The sequence below is a fragment of the Scyliorhinus canicula genome, chromosome 16 (assembly GCF_902713615.1).
Source record: "Scyliorhinus canicula chromosome 16, sScyCan1.1, whole genome shotgun sequence".
In the NCBI taxonomy this organism is placed as follows: domain Eukaryota; kingdom Metazoa; phylum Chordata; class Chondrichthyes; order Carcharhiniformes; family Scyliorhinidae; genus Scyliorhinus; species Scyliorhinus canicula.
In genome coordinates, this window is record NC_052161.1 from 68,633,848 (window position 1) to 68,652,792 (window position 18,945).

General features: G+C 44.3%; 1 protein-coding gene across 1 annotated transcript; it reads right to left on the bottom strand.

Moving 5' to 3' along the window:
• Positions 1–596: 596 nt before the first annotated feature.
• On the bottom strand, positions 597–16,129 carry cisd1 (CDGSH iron sulfur domain 1). Its single transcript, XM_038773287.1, has 3 exons — positions 15,922–16,129; positions 7,682–7,884; positions 597–1,041 (listed from the first exon to the last, which is right to left on the bottom strand). Exons 1-3 carry the CDS (start codon positions 15,980–15,982, stop codon positions 952–954), a joined length of 354 nt encoding a protein of 117 aa, XP_038629215.1. The 5' UTR covers positions 15,983–16,129; the 3' UTR covers positions 597–951.
• Between the last annotated feature and the right edge of the window lie 2,816 nt (positions 16,130–18,945).

Below are 18,945 nucleotides of genomic sequence, written 5' to 3' on the forward strand. Positions count from 1 at the left end.
GGGGGGGGGGGGGGGGGGGGGAAGAGATAGGGCACAGAGGGCAGGGGACAGAAAGACATGACCAACCGTGCCCAGCAAAAGCATGAAAAACGGGGGGAGGGGGGAAATCATGAACCAATACAAGAATACACTAGTTAAACGTTTTACAATCTATCAAACATACAAGCTTCTAAATATCATGGGCAGCATGGGGGTGCAGTGGCTAGCACTGCTGCCTCACAGCGTTGAAGTCCCAGGTTCGATCCTGGCCCTGGATCATCATCCATGTGGAGTTCACACATTCTCAATATTTATGTATGGGTCTACCCCAACAACCCAAAAGATGTGCAGGGTAGGTGGCATAGGAGTAGGCACGTAGCACTTCTGCTTTCCAATGCTCCTCTCCATCCATACTGGAACTAAGCAGAAGGCTTTAGGCTCTTGTGCAACAGGTTTTACATCCAGCCCAAGGCAAATACTATTTAACTGCATGCACTCAGAAATACTTCAATAGCTGTAAAGGGTGTTGACACATCAGTTTGTTGTGAAAGGTGCCATATAAATAAAAAACTTTTTTTCCCCCTCGTGGCATTAGATAAAATATTATAACACGCAGATTTCAAACAACTCCCAATCCTTTATTCATCTGACTTTGTAAAATGATCAAAATAATAGTGTATTTGCCATCTACAATTTAGAAAAAATTCTTATTGCATTGTACCATGCCAATATTTTACTTTACACACACAAGAATGAAAATACTCGCAACCACAGACATTTTGTAAGAACATCTCAAACGGTATCTAGGCCAAGATTAGTGTTTCCAGTCTTACAGAATGGACCTTGATGAAAATCAAGGTCTGCATCACACATTTTACATCTACTTCATTTCACACCTGCCACAGTGTGCAGGAATTATTTGCACATTAACACAAAACACATTCTATAATTTTATATTAAAATTTCCTTGCATCAGGCCTCTCTTTTTTTGATTATCAGTGGCCCTACGTTGTCTCCGGTTTCTTCATTGTGTTTGGTATGAGAACCATCACACATTGGGAACTGAAATAAAAAAAAGATAGAAAATGTTAGTTCCTTGCTTCATATGCATAAGATTCTGGCTTTTGGGTTAAACGTACACAAGCAGTAAGATTCTTTATTGGCTAAATGACCGAAAAAAATGGATGAGGCGAGGGCAGTCAACGTTCAAACGTCATTTGATAAAAGTGCCACAAAATAGACAGGTGAGCAAAGTTGAAGCCCACGGGATTTAATGGGGCTGTGGCAGCAAGGATAAGGAACTAGTTAATGAAAAGAAGGCAGAAGAAGTATGTGATGAACAGTTTGAGAGGAGATGGTGGTGCAATGGTAATGTCACTAGACTCGTCATCCAGAGACCCGGTTAATGCTCTGAGGACACGAGTTCAAATGGCAACTGGTGGAATTTTAATTCAATTAATAAAACCAGGAATTGCAAGCTAGTCTCAGCAATGGTGAACATGAACTGTCATCAGCTGTCACAAAAACCCATCTGGCTCGTTAATGCCCTTTAGGGAAGGAAATCTGCCATCCTTACCCGGTCTGGCCTGTATGTAACTCCAGATCCACAGCAATGTGGTTAACTCTTATCTGCCCTCTGAAATGGCCTAACAAGCACTCAGCTCAAGGGCAATTAGGGATGGACAACAAATGCTGTTCTTGCCAGCGACACCCACAGCCCATCAGAGATTTTAAATTAAAAAGATCTGTTGCTTTCAGACGGGAGGGAGGTTACACTGGCATCTTTCAGGGGTGAGTATTAGGACCACTGCTCTTTGATCGCATTTGGGTATAGACAATAAAACGTTGAAGTTTTCAGACAGAAAACTTGGAAATGTGGTAAACAGTGGAGAGGATTCTCATTTGGTGGGTGGAAGGGGCTGGAGAGAGTGAGTGATTTATTTCTGGAGGGATGGTTTGCCAACCTGGAGCAGCTGAAAGAGAAAGTCGGGCTCATGACCTCAGACGCGTTTAGTTACCTCCAAGAAGAATGAGGAGATGCAATATAATATAAATGGTAGAATTTTTAAGGGAGTCCAGCAATAGAGAAACCATCAGTGCCAGCGCAACTGATTAACTTGCATTTTAAAAGTCCTTTAATTTCCCTACGGGTTTGTACAGAACCATAATCACCAGTTAATGTCACTGTACCAATGGAGAGGTTATTGAGAAGGGCAACTAAAAACTTGAATAAAGAGGTAGATTTTAAGGGAGGAAATTTTAAAGGAGGATAGATGTTTAGGAGGAAATCCCAGAGCTTAGGACCTAGCTGGCTGATGCACAGGGACCTATGGGAGGCAAAATTATGGGCTGCATCAAAGGCCAGAGTTGCAGCAATGCTGAAGTTTCAGACTATTGACAAGTGGAGAAGATTAGAGACAGGAAGGCCAGAGGCCATTAAAGGTTTAAGTAAGGGAACTTAACATTTCATTGCTAGGGCCTGACAGCCAAGTTATCTCAACTTGTATGGATAATGGATGGGCAAGAGTATTGGTCGCTGACATTTTGCACTTGGAAGGCTGGCCAGAGCAGGAGGGTCGTCACGTTTGGATGTGACAAACTTATTTATGAGGATTTCAGACCGAGGTGGGATAGAGATAGGTGATACCAGAGGTGGAAGAAGGACATCTTTGTCATGTAAGGGGTATGGAATTGAAAGTTCAGCTTGGGGGTCAAATCGTGCAAACAGCCTGGCTCAATGAGGGACAGTGCCCATAGAGTTAAAAATATTAGTGAGGGTGTGGCATTTGTGACAGGGAAGCAAATCTTCCCAATATCTGCATGAAGCAAATTGTGGCTCAATAGAATGTCAAGTATGCAGCAGACAGGAGCACAGAGGCAATGGATGGGTTAAGAAAGATGACGGAGTGTAGGATGCCATCAACATACATGTAGAACCAGATACCACAAATTTGATGATGAATATAATATATTATAATAAATGTAAACCTTTTCGGACTGAGGAGAGGAGAAACGTCTTCACCCAGAGACTGGTGAATCTGTGGAATTCACTACCACAAGAAGTAGCTGAGGCAAAAATATTGTGTAATTTCAAGAATAAATTAGATATAGCTCTTGAGGCTAAAGGGATCGAGGAATATGTGGAAGGCAGTATCAGGGTATTAAACTTGATGATCAGTCATGATCATAATGAATGGCAGAGCAGGCTCGAAGGGCTGAATGGCTTCCTGCTTCTATTTATGCTTCTATGTATGATGTCACCAAGAGGCAGCATGCAAATGAGGAAGACAATATGATAGATCCCTGGAGTACTCTGACTCAACAGAGCAGGACAAAGACTGTGCTGCATTGGATTGGATAGGTAAAAAGGTCTAAGCAGGCAGCATGGTGGCGCAGTGAGTAGCCCTGCTGCCTCACGGCGTCGAGGTCTCAGGTCGATCCCGGCTCTGGGTCACTGTCCATGTGGAGTTTGCACATTCTCCCCATGTTTGTGTGGGTTTCACCCCTACAACCCAAAGATGTGCAGGGTAGGTGGATTGGCCGCACTAAATTGCCCTAAATTGGAAAAAATGAATTGGGTACTCTAAATTTATTTTAAAAAATGTTTCCAAGCAAAGGCCACCTCATGGAACTGGACAATAGAGGCGATTGTGTGGTTGAACATGCCAAACGCTACAGAGAGATTGAATAGACCAACGAGAGACAATGCTCCGTGGTCAGTCGCACAGGATACAACTTGTGACTTTGAATACGGCTGTTCCAGTGGATTTTTGACTGACAAGAGCATGCTTAACCCACATTTTTTATTTCTCCAGGCTCTGATTTTGAAGCATTTGCATTGAATGTATTCTGTAGCCTATACAACAGTGTCAGAGGGAAGGGCTACTATGTTATACCTATTATGATTTTAGCAGGCAGAGTAAATATAATTTTAAATCTGCCCTCAATAACGCACTTCTGTGAGCTACATGTGTTCAATGCCTAAATAAGCAGGCTAGGTGAACAAAATATTATTTTAATGGGCAACTTCAATCAGCTGAATATGAATTATAAACATCGAAACGCTTCACAGTGTAAGCTGATAATTGGAATGCATAACAGCTTCATGGCCTGTGCTTAAGGAAGCCATGAGAGGAAATAGAAATCTGGTCCTGCTAATAATAAGTGACCTGGACAGCCTCCAGAAAAACTCATAGCACCCAAGAGAGAGAACAAGCATTGAATGATTGGTCCCAAATGATCTGGGATTCAGAAATACCAAAAACCAGGAACCAGCTCACTTCAAAAATGCTAAACAAAAACTTAATCAATTAGTTTTGTGGTGGCCATTCTGCAACATTTCAACTGCAAAGTCTTTTAAGAAATAATGCTCTATATGCATGCAAAGTAAATAATTGAGCAAGCATGATCCTAAATAAATTGATTTATGAGAAATATTAGCAGTTGTATAAGACTTGGGAAAGACAAAGACATAGCTGCGGTTAAAAAATATAACAGCAAGAAACTTCCAAGAGAATGGTACAATTTTGTAATAGGAGCATAGTCAGAGAAAAGGTGAGAATAATAAAATACACAAAGGGTTACAAAAGAGGCAGAAGATAGTAAGCATGCTGAATAATTACTTCCTCCAAGTATACATAAGGAGGGACACAAGTAATATACCCTCTCAAACTGTTTTAACATGAGCAAAATTAATAACTCAAAAGGAATAAAATAAAAATTCTCCAAAGCTACACCATTTTCATCAGAAAAAGAGCAAAAGAGAGAGACAGGGAATGAACCTAAAGACTGACAATAGTGGAAAAGTTCCAGATACCAGGATTGAGTGGTACCATCCTAAGAAGTAGGCTTCAAAATCCCAATATTTATTTTTTTTCCCCCTCTACCTTCAACATCACAGATCCGCCTCAGTGATTTTTCTTGATGAGCAGAATGGGATGCTGTACCCAAGACATGATACAATAAAAGTACCAAGGAGGTTCAGCATTGTTAGCTTTGTTGGTTACTACTCAGTGTTTAACAAGCCTACTGTGGACCTCTTGGAGCTTTTTCAATTTCTTAGCACCATTCATGGTGCTTGTGTGCCATCCACTTTGTTCCTTGCAGTGAAGAGTGCTTTCCTAGTGTTTATAAATCAGTGTTTACTTGACAACAACAGCTCGAGTTCAGGAGCTCAATGAAGTGACCAAATTTGCAAACAGAGTTAATTGGTGTGGATAATTTATTCTGAGCAGCCAGCTCAGGATATGCAGCAAAATATATTAATAGTCAGAACAATGTCTGTACGCAATTTGTTCCTTCCAGCAAGGTGCATCTATTTCAACAGCAAAGATTAATGTTAGATTAATCCAATAGGTTTTGTTGATGGATGTTAAATACCCAGTAGTTTAAGGTAATAAGGTGAACAGGTGCTGTGCCTGGCAGGGGAAGAGTCAATTAGGCAGGATCGCTCCTCAGCCTTTTGGCTAAGATCAAGCCCCAGATGAGGTGCAATGTCTTTTCTTGTCAATTGGGATCTTGTATCTCGCTTGGGGAGATCATACATTAGATTCAATTTAAATTAGATTCAATTTGAATTTGAATTGGTTTTTAGAGCAAGCAATGAGATGGATTACTTAATTATACTCAGATGTGCATAGGAAGAGTCAGCCAGCACTGGGTGGCTAGTGTTAAGAGTAGGATGAGCAATCAACAGTCTCCACCAAAATGTCCTAGTCTCAGTCTTCTTCACAACTGGGCTTGGGAATTCCACTGACAAATAATTTTCTATCCATGTTGATTATTACCTATATTCTATTCTCAATATAATTACACAGGTACCAAACTTATGACGGCAACTCCAACTCATCTGGAACAATCACTCACTGCACAGAATTCCTACAATGCAGGAGGCCATTCTGCCCATTGAGTCTGCAACGACCCTTTGAAAGAGCACCCTACCTAGGCCTACTCCCCATCCTATCCCCGTAACCCTACCTAACTGCACATCTTTGGACACCGAAGGGACAATTTTGCATGACCAATCCACCTAACCTGCATATCTTTGAACTGTGGGAGGAAACCCATGCAAACTCCACATGCACCAGCACCCAAGACTGAAATTGAACCCGGGTCCCAGCTGTGAGGCAGCTGTACTAACCACTGTGTCACCTATTGGAATAGTCTTTGACCACGAACAGAGGGAAACGTTCACAGGTAAAAAGACGAAGAACGTACCTTTGGGGCCTGACATCCTTAAGGTACTTCCTTTGTGGTCTTATTCCTTCCTTCAATCTCAGTGCTCTGTCTGGCTTATTCCCTTTGATTTGTCCTCCAGTCATTACCTAAGCAGAATGGGCATCCTGCAGTTTTTTTTTGTTCATGGGACTGTGCCAGCATTTATTGCCCATCCCAATTGCCCTCGAGGGTCAACCATATTGCTATGGGTCTGGAGTCACATGTAGGCCCGACCATTTAAGGACGGCCGATTTCCTTCCCTAAAGGATGTTAGTGAACCAGATGGGTTTTTACAACAATCGACAATGATTTTGTGGTCATCATGAGACTTTTTAAATTCCAGATTTTTTTCACCATCTGCAGTGACGGGATTTTAACCAGGATCCCCAAAGCATTACTCAGATCTATGGTTTACTAGTCCAGTGACAATGTCACTATGCCACTGCCTCCTCCTTCGAAGGAGGAACAGACTGGAGACCTGCTAGTTCTCCAAAAAACAAAAAAAAGGTATTGGTTGGTCCCAGATTTACTGGCGCTTGGTCTATCGCCGAGGAAGAGTGTTCAACATTTTCTTCGGTAGTGGCATTGTGATGTTCAGAGTGGCAATGAGAAAACAGCTAAGATGTCAGTGGGCTGGTAAGGTGGGAGAGGTTAGCACTGTTGCCTCACAGCTCAGGGACCCGGGTTCAATTCCGGCCTTGGGTGACTGTGCGGAGTTTTCACTTTCTCCCAGTGTCTGCGTGGATTTCCTCCGGGTGCTCCGGATTCCTCCCACAGTCCAAAGATGTGCAGGTTGGGTAGATTGGCCATGCTAAATTGTCCCTTAGTGTCCAAAAGATTAGGTCGGGTTACTGGGTTTATGGGGATAGGGTGGAGGCTTGGGCTTAAGTAGGGTGCTCTTTCCAAGGGCCTCTGCAGACTTGAACGGCCTTCTTACACACTGTAAATTCTATGATCACAGCACATTCCAGTGCTATGGGACACCCTCGGCAAAATTAACACTATTCCCCACTCACACTGTTCTTACAATCAAACCCATCCCGAAAAAAAAGTTTTCTGTTTGTTGATCAGCTTTTAAAAGTTATGACTATTTATTTTGGAATTACCTTTTTTGAAGTTACCCCATTTTCCATTTTTGATGCAAAAGACTGACTCAAAACGTAGAGACAAAATGTCAGAAAAAAAAAACACAGACTGAAGCAAGAACATGAGGATGCACAGGTTCCGACGAAGCCTATTCTGGGCCATTTGACTAGTCCCAGTAGCTGGGAAATATATCCCATGATACCCATCATGCCCATCCACATTTTCCCATATACCTATGCAGTTCACTCTTCGACTCCCTCTCTGGCAATCCATTTCACCCATTCACCATGAGCAGAAAGTGAACTCATCCAAACTCCACTCTTCTGAGTTTGAGACTGCAACCCTGCACATTTCTAGCTGCCCAAGGCCTATGATTAGGTAATGAAATTGACATTCTTACCCGTTTAGATCGCCAGCATCTACAATACACAGCTTTATCTCCCAGGTCTTCCACATCGAATGCATGCACTACTTTAGGGGTATCCTTCTGGATGTCTAGATTAACCAATGACTTGCGGCATTTGTCTTTGGAGTATAAAGTTCTGTAGGCTATGTAACCAACAGCAGCTGCTCCAATGGTCAGTGAAATCGCTGCAGCCCATTCTGTTTCAGCAAAGAACAAAGGGACACAAATATAATATTTGGATGAAATAAAATATATGAATTATGCCAAATCACAGGGAGCTTGGCTCTTTACATTTACATACAATGGTAGCAGGAAGTGAAAAAGTACACAACTAGCGACAATGAACTGAGTAATCAAGAAATAAAAATCAAATGCTGGAAAAACTCAGCTGGTCTGACAGCATCTGTGGAGAGAGAAACAAAGTTAATGTTTCGCAATCGATATGACTGAATTTCTTTGGAACTGATCTGCCCCTCTTCAGTTCCAAAGAAAAGTCATATTCCTTTCCATAGATGCTGTCAGACCCTTCAGAGTTTTTCTAGCACTTTGTTTCTATTTCAAATCTCCAGCGTCTGCAGTACTTTACTTTTATCTAAGTGAGTAACAAAGAACATCACTGCATTCTGTAGGCTACAAAATCCATGTGGTGATATGGAGTGAACAAATTCTTTTGCTACGGAAAGGCAACATAAAAGTGTGCATTGTAACCAGATGAACATAAGCACAGATGTACCAGAACATTACTTGTCTTAATAGCAATCAATCAGTAATCTCATGAGTAATCATTCTCTCGCAAAGCCGTGCTCATCATACAAGTTGAGGCATCACGGGTTATAATTAAAATTTTACTTTTTAACCAACCGTAGTGCAGGCAAGTAATAAATACCCCTTGGAATCACATGTGAATGATCTGGAAGCAACTTTTGTTCATTAAATGAACACCAAAGACATTGCCCAGTATGATTATTAGTTTGTCAAGACAGGTTCTGTAAATTTCATTGATCAAGATTTTTTTTTAAAAACATAGAAGTAAACAAAACAAAGACATGACTGCACAATGCTCGATTGAGAACCCAGGAAGCTTTTCTTAAAAAAAATAATAAATTTTTACTTAGGACACATCAGCCTAAGCGATCCCAACTCTGTCCATAGAAAACCTGAAAGGCTGTGAAATTATTGAATGCTGCTATCCAATGCAGAATAATTACTGACCTTCACCTTCTACCCACACAAAGCAGAGTGCACACAGAACCTATACAAAGGCTAATGATGACCGCAAAACTATTACCGTTTCTGGTTGTTACTCTGAGATGAAGAGGAACTACTTCTTGAAGAGGGATGGTGAATTTGTGGAACTCGCTGCCCCATAGTGCAGTGGAATCTGAGTCATTAAATGGTTTCAAGAAGAAGTTAGATAGTTTTTTGATTGGGGCGGCACAGTGGCACACTGGTTAGCACTGCTGCCTCACAGCGCTGCGGACCAGAGTTCGATCCCGGCCCCCTGTCCGTGTGGAGTTTGCACATTCTTCCCGTTTGCATGGGTCTCATCCCCACAATCCAAAAGAGGTGCAGGGTAGGTGAACTGCCCATGCTAAATTGCCCTTTAATTAACTAAGATTAATTTTGATTTTAAAAATGGGTTAAAGGGATATGGGAACAGGTAAGGAGGTGGATTTGAGACCAGGAATAGATCAGCCATGATCTGATTGAATGACGGAGCAGGCTCGAAGGGCTGAATTGCCTACTTCTGCTCCCAATTCCTATGTTCCACAGTATTACTCCACTGAACTTGACAGCAACTTAGTGACTTTGTACATGAGCAGGATAATGGGACAATCCAGTAGTTGCTGTCCTCCTTTCCTCCTCTAATGGCTGCACAGTTGAGGTCCCACAGAGCAATATCTAAGCATTCAGTAAATTCATGAAAACCCCCACTTTTACACTGTGATCTCGTGCTGTAAGGACCTCTGTAAAGGTTACTTAAGCCTTGTGTAATGATATGTAATTGGATTTTTAAGTGGCTTCATAACTACTTGGAAATTCAATCTATGATTTATTTTGATATCTGAAAATTTAAAGTATTGTCAATGCTTTTAACTTTCTGGTTTGCTGTCTGTGAGAATACTTCAATGAGATTGACCGTTCACCCTGATGCTGACATCAACTTGCTTGATGACAGATTGTAAATGTTGACAGGAAAGAGAGGTGCAGAGATTTCCAGAGCTTAGTGAGCAGCTTTCTTTGAGGAAGAAAATTGCTTCATGCAGACCAAAGAATCCAGCATGTGTTTATTCTAAGGCTTCTAATCTATTCGTTATCAGCAAAAGGAGCAATCAACGTCAAACAATTCACAGTATTTTAACCAGCAATGGCAGCACGGTGGCGCAGTGGTTAGCATGGCTGCCTCTGCGCTGAGGACCCGGGTTTGATCCCGGCCCTGGATCACTGTACGTGTGGAGTTTGCACATTCTCCCCGTGTCTGCGTGGGTTTCACCCCCACAACCCAAAGATGTGCTGGCAAGGTGGATTGGCCACGTTAAATTGCCCCTTAATTGGGGAAAAAATAATAATTGGGTACTCTAAATTTATTTTTAAAATATATTTTAGCAATTAATTAATGAAAGACTCAGTATGTCAGGTCAGGTGGGGCTTCTCCAAAGGACAAAAATTGGGATTTTAAAATAACAATCAGGCATTTAAAAAAAATTCTTTCATGGTATGCAAGTGTCGCTGGCTGGGCCAGCATTCTTTGTCCAGCCCCAATTGTCCTCGAGTGGGGGCAGTTAAGATTGCTGTGGATCTGGTGTCACATGTAGGCCAGATGAGGCAAGGCTGGCAGATTTTCTTCCCTAAATGACATTAGTAAACCAGATGGGTTTTTACAACATTCGACCGATGGCTTCATGGTCATCAGCAGATTTTTAATTCCAGATTTTAAAAATAAATATTCAAATTTCACCATCTGTCGTAGTGGGATTTGAACCCGCGGCCCCAGAGCATTACTCTGGGTCACTGGATTATTAGTCCAGTGAAAATACCACGATATCACCTCCTCCCCATTGTCATTTTGCTGGTGTTCTGCCCACAAACTAATAGTTTCAAACTAAGCATGGAGGAATTTAAACTTAAAAATATCTGGACCACCAGTCCAGTATCATAAACACCTAGCTCTAGTTTGACTTATCTTGTTCCCATGAAAACATAGGAACGGGAGATGTGTTGGCCCCTCGAGCCTGTCCACCTTTCTATTGGACCATTTCAGCTTCATTTATCTGCCATTAATCCAAATCCCTTGACACGGTTACCCCAACAAATAGCTGTAAGCTTCAAACTTGAACATTTCAACTGACCCCACATTTCCATATTCGTGGTTGGCCATGTGATGGAAGGAAACTTGAAACCTCCACAATCACGATTCATAGCTCCAGACTGCAAATGCATGTGTACAGTGCCTTTTGTACAGCAGCTCAAATTTCCCAAGTGAATTGTAATACACACCACTCTATCCAGTCTTTTCATTATTTTATTATAAGGATCACCCATCACCCTTCTACACTCAAGGAAAACTCAGGCTGACGCAACAGGTCCTCAGAACTGAACCCTTTTATCGTCCTGATGAATGTGTTGTAACTCCTCCCAGGCCTTCTTCATGGGTGGTGACCAAAATTGAATGTGGTACTCCGCATGGATTATTTTAATCCTTTCATGGCTTGTGGGTGTCACTGGCTAGGTCAGCATTTATTTCCGATCCCTAATTACCCTTGAGAAGGTGATGGTGAGCTGCCTCCTTGTACCACTGCATGCACAACCACAGTGCTGTCCAATAAAGGTTTTGCATAACTGAGGCAAAACATCCTCTCCTTCACATTCCAACACCTTGAGATAAAGTCCAAAGTCCCTTCAACCTTTTTGGTAGCTTCTTCTAAAAACTGGACAGGACAGAAAGAACTTTTCTAAAGATGCCATGGAACTTTTAAATCAACGTTCACCCAAGAGACCAGACAGTCCACAACTTAACACCCCGTTCAAAAGACAGCACCTCCAATACTACACTACTTCCATAAACACAAATTCCAGCCTGCGGTTGTGGGCTTGAATTCTCAATCTTCTGAATTAGAGACAAGAGTGCTACAGGCAAACTCAGTGTTAATTCAGTTAATAATTAACAAGTACATTTATTAACTGTAGATTCCTAGAGACTGATTGATAGAATATTGATAAATTATAGTAACGTAAAACATTACTTTATGTAAATATGTAATGAATTCATAAGAGCTGATATGAAGTAGGCATCTTACTTTGACTGAACAGCAAGTGCACAGGTCCATTTACACGTCATACTTAAACTTCAACAACTTTTAAACTAAAGTGACAAACTCCTAGGAATAACCTTGTTATTAAAAGGTGCCAGTGGAAAAGTTGCGCCAAGGTCATTGATTCCAGTTCATGCCAGAGTCATTCTGAAACCACTTGAGCTTTGGAAGCAAAGGCAAACAAAATGACAGAGAGGTACAAAACCTTAACAAAGCCCAAGAAGGCATACTGAGCAGCCTGCTATGGCCTCAGCGAAAGAACGTTTGACACACTATGTTACTCTTGTTGAATTTCACTTACTAATGTAGTTGGACATACAACTGTTTGTAAATGCAGTAGTGCTCCGTAGGCAATGCAAGTTACTTGCACTAATGTGGAGCAACCAAGCCTTTTGTACTACCAGGTTTACCGACATACTGAACACCTTAAATAAGAAAGCACTTCCATGTCCCACATGGGATATGGATGACGGTGAACCCATGGGATCCAGGACAATTTGGCAAACTAGATCCAAAACTGGCAACGGCAGGAGGCAGAGGGTGATGGCTGAAGGTTGTTTCTGTGACTGGAAGCCTGTGTCCAGTGGTGTTCTGCCAGGATTATGCTGGGTCCCTCGTTGTTTGTAATATACATCAATGATCTAGATCTGAATTTAGGAGGCATGCTAAGTTTGCAGATGACACAAAAATTGGTGGCATGGTAAATAGTAAGGAACGAGGTCTTAAGATTACAGAACGATGTAGATGGGCGGATTAGATGGGCAGAAGAGTGGCAAATGGAATTTAACCATGAAAAGTGTGAGGTAAAGCATTTTGGGAAATCAACAATGCAAGGGAATATAGAATGGTTAGACCCTCGGAAGTACAGAGGATCAAAGGGACCTCAGTGTGCAGGCTCACAGATCTCTGACGACAACAGGATAGGTAGATAAGGTGGTTAAGAAGGTCTAAGGGATTGTTACCTTCATTAACCAAGGCATTGAAAATAAAATAAGGGAGGTTATGCTGGAACTGTATAAAACTCTGGTTAGGCCCCAGGTGGAGTTCTGTGTACAGTTCTGGTCACCATACTATAGAAAGGAAATGATTGCACTGGAGGGGGTGCAGAGGAGATTTACCAGGGTGTAGTCGAAGCTAAATCATTTCAGCTATCAAGAGAGACTGGATAGGCCGGGGTTGTTTTCCCTGGAGCAGAGAAGGCTATATATAAAATTATGAGGGACATACATAGAGTGGATAGGAAGATACTGTTCAATAACCAGGGGACATAGATTTAAGGTAAATGGGCAGGAGGTTTAGAGGAGATGTGAGGGGAAACTTTTTCACCCAGAGGGTGTTTAAAATCTGGAACTCACTGAACGAAAGGGTGGGAGAGGCAGGAACCAAGTGCTTGAATCCCCGGTGGCGAGTGTAGTGACGAACGGGAGGCGGTCGGAGGACTTTCGGCTCTCCAGCGGGACAAGGCAGGGGTGCCCCCTGTTTCCCCTGCTTTTCGTGTTAGCAATTGAGCCCCTGGCTATGGCACTGAGGGACTCGAAGAGTTGGAGGGGGATTGTGCGGGGTGGGGGGGGGGGGGGGACACCGGCTGTCACTATATGCGGATGATCTGCTGTTGTATGTCGCGGACCCGGTTGAGGGGCTGCCAGAGGTGCTGAAGATACTCGAGGAGTTTGGGGACTTTTCGGGATATAAGCTCAATGTGGGGAAGAGTGAGTTGTTTGTCCTGCACCCGGGGGGTTGGGAGAGAGAGATAGGGGAACTCCCATTGAAGAGGGTTGAGAAGAGTTTCAGGTATCTGGGGGGTCCACGTGGCTAGGACCTGGGGGGGGCTATGCATAGGCTCAATTTTTCGAGGCTGGTGGGGCAGATGGAGGAGAAATTGTTCAGGAGGTGGGATGCGCTGCCGCTCTCGCTGGCGGGCAGGGTCCAGTCGGTTAAAATGACGGTGCTCCCGAGGTTTTTGTTCCTTTTCCAGTGCCTCCCCATGCTGATCCCGAAGGCTTTCTTCAGAAAGGTCGATTTTGGGGTTTGTGTGGGCGGGGAAGGCCCCGAGAGTAAGGAGGGTATTTTTGGTGCGAAGAAGGGAGGTTGGGGGCCTGGCGCTGCTCAACCTATGTGGATATTATTGGGCAGCAAACATGGCGATGATTCGTAGGTGGGTGACGGAAGGGGAGGGTGACGCATGGAAAAGAGTGGAGGTGGCGTCCTGTGCAAGCACGGGTCTGGAGGCTTTGGTAACGGCCCCACTCCCGCTCCCCCCAGCAAAGTACTCTTCGAGTCCGGTGGTGGTTGTGTCCCTTAAAATTTGGGGATAGTGGAGGCAGCATAGGGGGGAAGTGAAGGCCTCAGTTTGGGCCCCGATACGAGGCAATCACCGTTTTGCGCCAGGGAGAATGGATGGGGGATTTGGGAGCTGGCACAGGGCGGGCATCAGACAGTTTGGGGACCTCTTCCTGGATGGAAAGTTTGCGACTCTGGAGGAGCTGGTGGGGAAGTGGAACCTCCCCCTGGGAACGCCTTTTAGGTATTTGCAGGTCAGGGACTTTGTTAAGAAGCAGGTGGCGGAGTTCCCGCGGCTGCCGCCAAGGGGGTGCAGGATAGGGTGCTTTCGGGGACGTGGGTCTGGGAAGGGAAGATCTCGGCTATCTACCAGCTGATGCAGGAGGAAGAAGATGAGCTCAAAGTGAAATGGGAGGAAGAGCTAGGGGAAGAGACTGAGGATGTGATGTAGTCGGACACCCTGGAAAGGGTGAATTCTTCCTCCTCTTGCGCACGGCTCAGCCTAATCCAGCTGAAGGTGCTGCACAGGGCTCATATGACGGGGGCTAGGATGAGCCGGTTTTTCGGAGGGGAGGACACGTGTGGAAGGTGCTTGGGCGGCCCAGCAAACCACACCCATATGTTTTGGGCATGTCCGGCCCTGGAAGGGTTTTGGAGGGGGGTGGCGGAGATTTTGTCGGAAGTGGTTGGATCCAGAGTCAGGCCGGGGGCTCACGATCTTTGGAGTAGCTTCGGAGCCGGGAGTGCAGGAGGCGAGAGAGGCCGGCATTCTGGCCTTTGCGTCTCTAGTAGCCCGGCGCAGGATTCTGTTACAGTGGAGAGATGCGCAGCCCCCTAATCCGGAGACCTGGTTCAACGACATGGCCGGGTTCATTAAGTTGGAGAGGATGAAATTTGCCCTGAGGGGGTCGGTACGGGGGTACTTTCGGCGGTGGCAGACCTTTCTCGATTTCCTGCCGATGGGGTAGCGAGATCAGTCTCTGCAGCAACCTTGGGGGGGGGGGGGGGGTTCGATTTTGCAGCGGTGGGTTCGTTGCATCACACCACAACCAAATCCTTTATTGTTACAGCACATTGATGATTTTTAGGACTGCACTGTGGTAGTTAATGCACTGTTTGACTCCATAAGACAAGCAGCATTCAATGATAGTCAATTTTAACAGCATCTCTTGGTCAAAAGAAAGTCGTTGGACCAGCATCATTCAATAATAAAGTGAATTTTAACAGCCTCTCTTGGTTTACAGAAAATCTGTGGAAATGAAAAGGAGATTGGAACAGATATAACATTTGACTTGAGTTAGGAGTCATGTGGCAATGTCAGCAGCAGATTAACCATGAGCAAATCATTCAGTCTACGCTGGGAGCTGCTTCCAGACATTTACTGCAGTCCCTTTGCTCTTTAGACAGTGTGGATGTTACCAGGGAAGTCTCGCAGGCTTCGGAAGGTGGCTCTGACCTTCTACCCCTCTGGAGGAGGACTGGCGGATTGCACACTGCGCCCCAGCGACTACTGTCGCAGCAAATCTCCGCCAGCCCACTACTCCCCACCTTGCCGAGCATGGGGCAGGAGCTGAGAGAGAAGGCCCTGCAAGCACCTCGTCACCTGCAAACAATAGGCAGGATTGCAGTGTGTCCCGTTACCTTTCATAGTAGAGCTGCTCCCCATCGCTCTGACTGATTGCGGATTCCCCACTTTGCTCATCTCCCCGGTTTCAGTCACAATGTAACAAACTTCACCAGCCGACCGGCACAGCCTTCCAAAGGGCACTGCGCAGTCTCCCGGCCGACCTAGGTGTCACAGGGACCCGGGCGGCCTGCACTGCGCAGGCTCTTGGCCGTCCCATGGCGTCGCATGGACCTGGCTGCTCGCACTGCGCAGGCTCCCGGCCGGCCCACGGCGTCACGTGTAAGCCATTTCCACCACCCCCACCTGTGGTTCTGAATCAGGTGGGATAAGACTGATCATGGGTGCCATTAAGCTGCTTTCCCAATCTCAGCTGCCACAAAATATTGTAAAAATTAAAACTCAAACAATAGAATCCCTAGAGGAAGCACGGTAGCTTCACAGCGCCAGGGTCCCAGGTTTGATTCCTGGTTTGGGTCACTGTGTGTGTGGAGTCTGCACATTTTCCTTGTGTCCTCGTGGGTTTCCTCCGGGTGCTCCGTTTCCTCCCACGAGTCCCAAAAGACGTGCTGTTAGGTAATTTGGACATTCTGAATTCTCCCTCAATGTACCCGTACCCGAACAGGCACTGGAGTGTGGCAACTGGGGGATTTTCACAGTAACTTCATTGCAGTGTTAATGTAAGCCTACTTGTGACAATAATACTCGATACTCAAGAGAAGACAGTCTTCTCAGAAAATAAGGGAAAGAAAGCTTGTTAAACAATTGCATCACACCACAACCAAATCCTTTATTGTTACAGCACATTGATGATTTTTAGGACTGCACTGTGGTAGTTAATGCACTGTTTGACTCCATAAGACAAGCAGTCTTGTCTATGCAACCTGCCCTCATAATTTCATCCTTTAAGCCCCAGTATCATTATGGTCAATCGTGATTATTACTTGTGACAATAAAGATTATTATTATATCTTGCAGGGCTGGCAGAGAGCAGGTAATGAGGAAAGTTAATGGCATGTTATTGTTTATTGTGAGGGGAATTGAATACAAAAATGAGGTGCCAGGACACTCGTGCAACCACATCTGTGTATTAGGTTCTCTTCACTGTCTCACCAACCAAACATCAGTCAGTGTACATTAGGAGTGGCTTTTGTTTTCCCAATAGGGCTAAACGGAGAGCCAGAAAAACATTGCATATCCAAGTACACAAATTAAAACCTACTGGACAGGTATAAGAAGTAATTAAAAAAGTCTATTAGAACTTCTGATTTTATTTCAAGGGGTCTGAAATGAAAAGGGTTGAAAGTTATGCTTCAGTTGTAAAGTACCTGGGTCAAACTCCATCTGAAGTATCGTGTTTAGCTCTGAACACACACTTCAGGAAGGGTATTCTGTAAGGGTGTGTAATCACGATTGACCATAATGATACTGGGGCTTAAAGGTTAAATTATGAGGGCAGGTTGCATAAACAAGACGGTCTTCTCTTGAGTATAGAAGATTGATGGCGATCTGAGGGGTGATCCGGTTGAAGAATGTAAAATTATTAAAGTGACATTAAAGGTTTGATACTGAGAAATGACATGGACAAATTTAAGAGGAAACTAGGTAAGTACATGAAAGACTTTCACAATCCGAGGTTATGCCAAACCATTTTAAAGAGATACAGAACTTAAGTGGAGTCACTCCAGTAGCCTCGAAAACACTGCAGCCAATTTGTGCACAGCAAGCTTCCACAAATACCAATGTGATACAATCTGATAGCCTGTTTTAGTGACGTTGATTGGTATTTAATCATTTATTACCAGGACCCTCTGTTACAATCCCAATTGATGTTACCACTGGGCGAGGAGGCCCCAGAATTGAATCCTGGTGCAAAAGACTGTAGCGTTTGCCTTTTTTCAGAAAACGTGGATGAACAGAGTCATGGGACTGCCAATTAGCTTTTAACAACAGAAAAAAAACTTTGAACATAATAAAATTGACAATACTGCTTCATTCCCACTTATCCTCACAAATTGGCACAGATTTTAAAGATAACACAGGGTACAAAATATATCTCATGCTGTAATGTTCTCAGTATTCACACAGCTCCTGTGACCCAGCAAGCTATGGTCAAACAGCACCCTCTTCTGAAACTAAATGACAGATGTCTAGACAGATACTAGGGGCAGCAGGGTAGCATGGTGGTTAGCATAAATGCTTCACAGCTCCAGGGTCCCAGGTTCGATTCCCGGCTGAGTCACTGTCTGTGTGGAGTCTGCACGTCCTCCCCCTGTGTGCGTGGGTTTCCTCCGGGTGCTCCGGTTTCCTCCCACAGTCCAAAGATGTGCGGGTTAGGTGGATTGGCCATGCTAAATTGCCCGTAGTGTCCTAATAAAAGTAAGGTTAAGGGGGGGTTGTTGGGTTACGGGTATAGGGTGGATATGTGGGTTTGAGTAGGGTGATCATGGCTCGGCACAACATTGAGGGCCGAAGGGCCTGTTCTGTGCTGTACTGTTCTACGATCTATGTCACCCAATCAGGCGTCTGTGGATTTCACCTCAAATTCCCCCCAGATTATCACACAAGGGTTTCCAAACTCCACTCTCAAGTGACTGCTCTTCTTACAAACGCCTGCTTTCCCTCAGCTGTTTTCTGTAAGGATCCACCTCCAGGATTTCCAACTCTCCGTCCAATATTCCTTTGTCTCGAATAGCCACGCATTTTCAAGTTTTTCACACAATCTCTCTTGGATCTTGCCACCAGGAGCAGCATGGTGGTTAGCACTGCTGCGTCATAGCACCGAGAACCCGCGTTTGATTCTAGCGCGGGTCATTGTTCGTTTGGAGTTTGCACATTCTCTGCTTGAGTCTCACCCCCACAACCCACAAAGATGGGCAGGCTCGGTGAATTGGCTATGCTAAATTGCCCCTTAATTGGAAAAAAAGGAATCAGGTACTCTAATTTTTTTTAAAAAAGGGAACCTATCCCCAATTGCTTCAAGCTTTACTTCACTTTACTTGGGCGCATGGAGGCACAGTGGTTAGCACTGCTGCCTCACA

What these genes read in the sequence shown, in the direction of transcription:
- cisd1 (XM_038773287.1), bottom strand. Translation starts at nt 15,982, where the DNA reads ATGAGCAAAGTGGGGAATCCGCAATCAGTCAGAGCGATGGGGAGCAGC. An exon ending in GAGCAGCTCTACTATGAAAG is followed by an intron (nt 7,885 to 15,921) that starts GTAACGGGACAC and finishes TTGCTGAAACAG; the next exon opens with AATGGGCTGCAGCGATTTCA. An exon ending in GATGCTGGCGATCTAAACGG is followed by an intron (nt 1,042 to 7,681) that starts GTAAGAATGTCA and finishes TTTTTATTTCAG; the next exon opens with TTCCCAATGTGTGATGGTTC.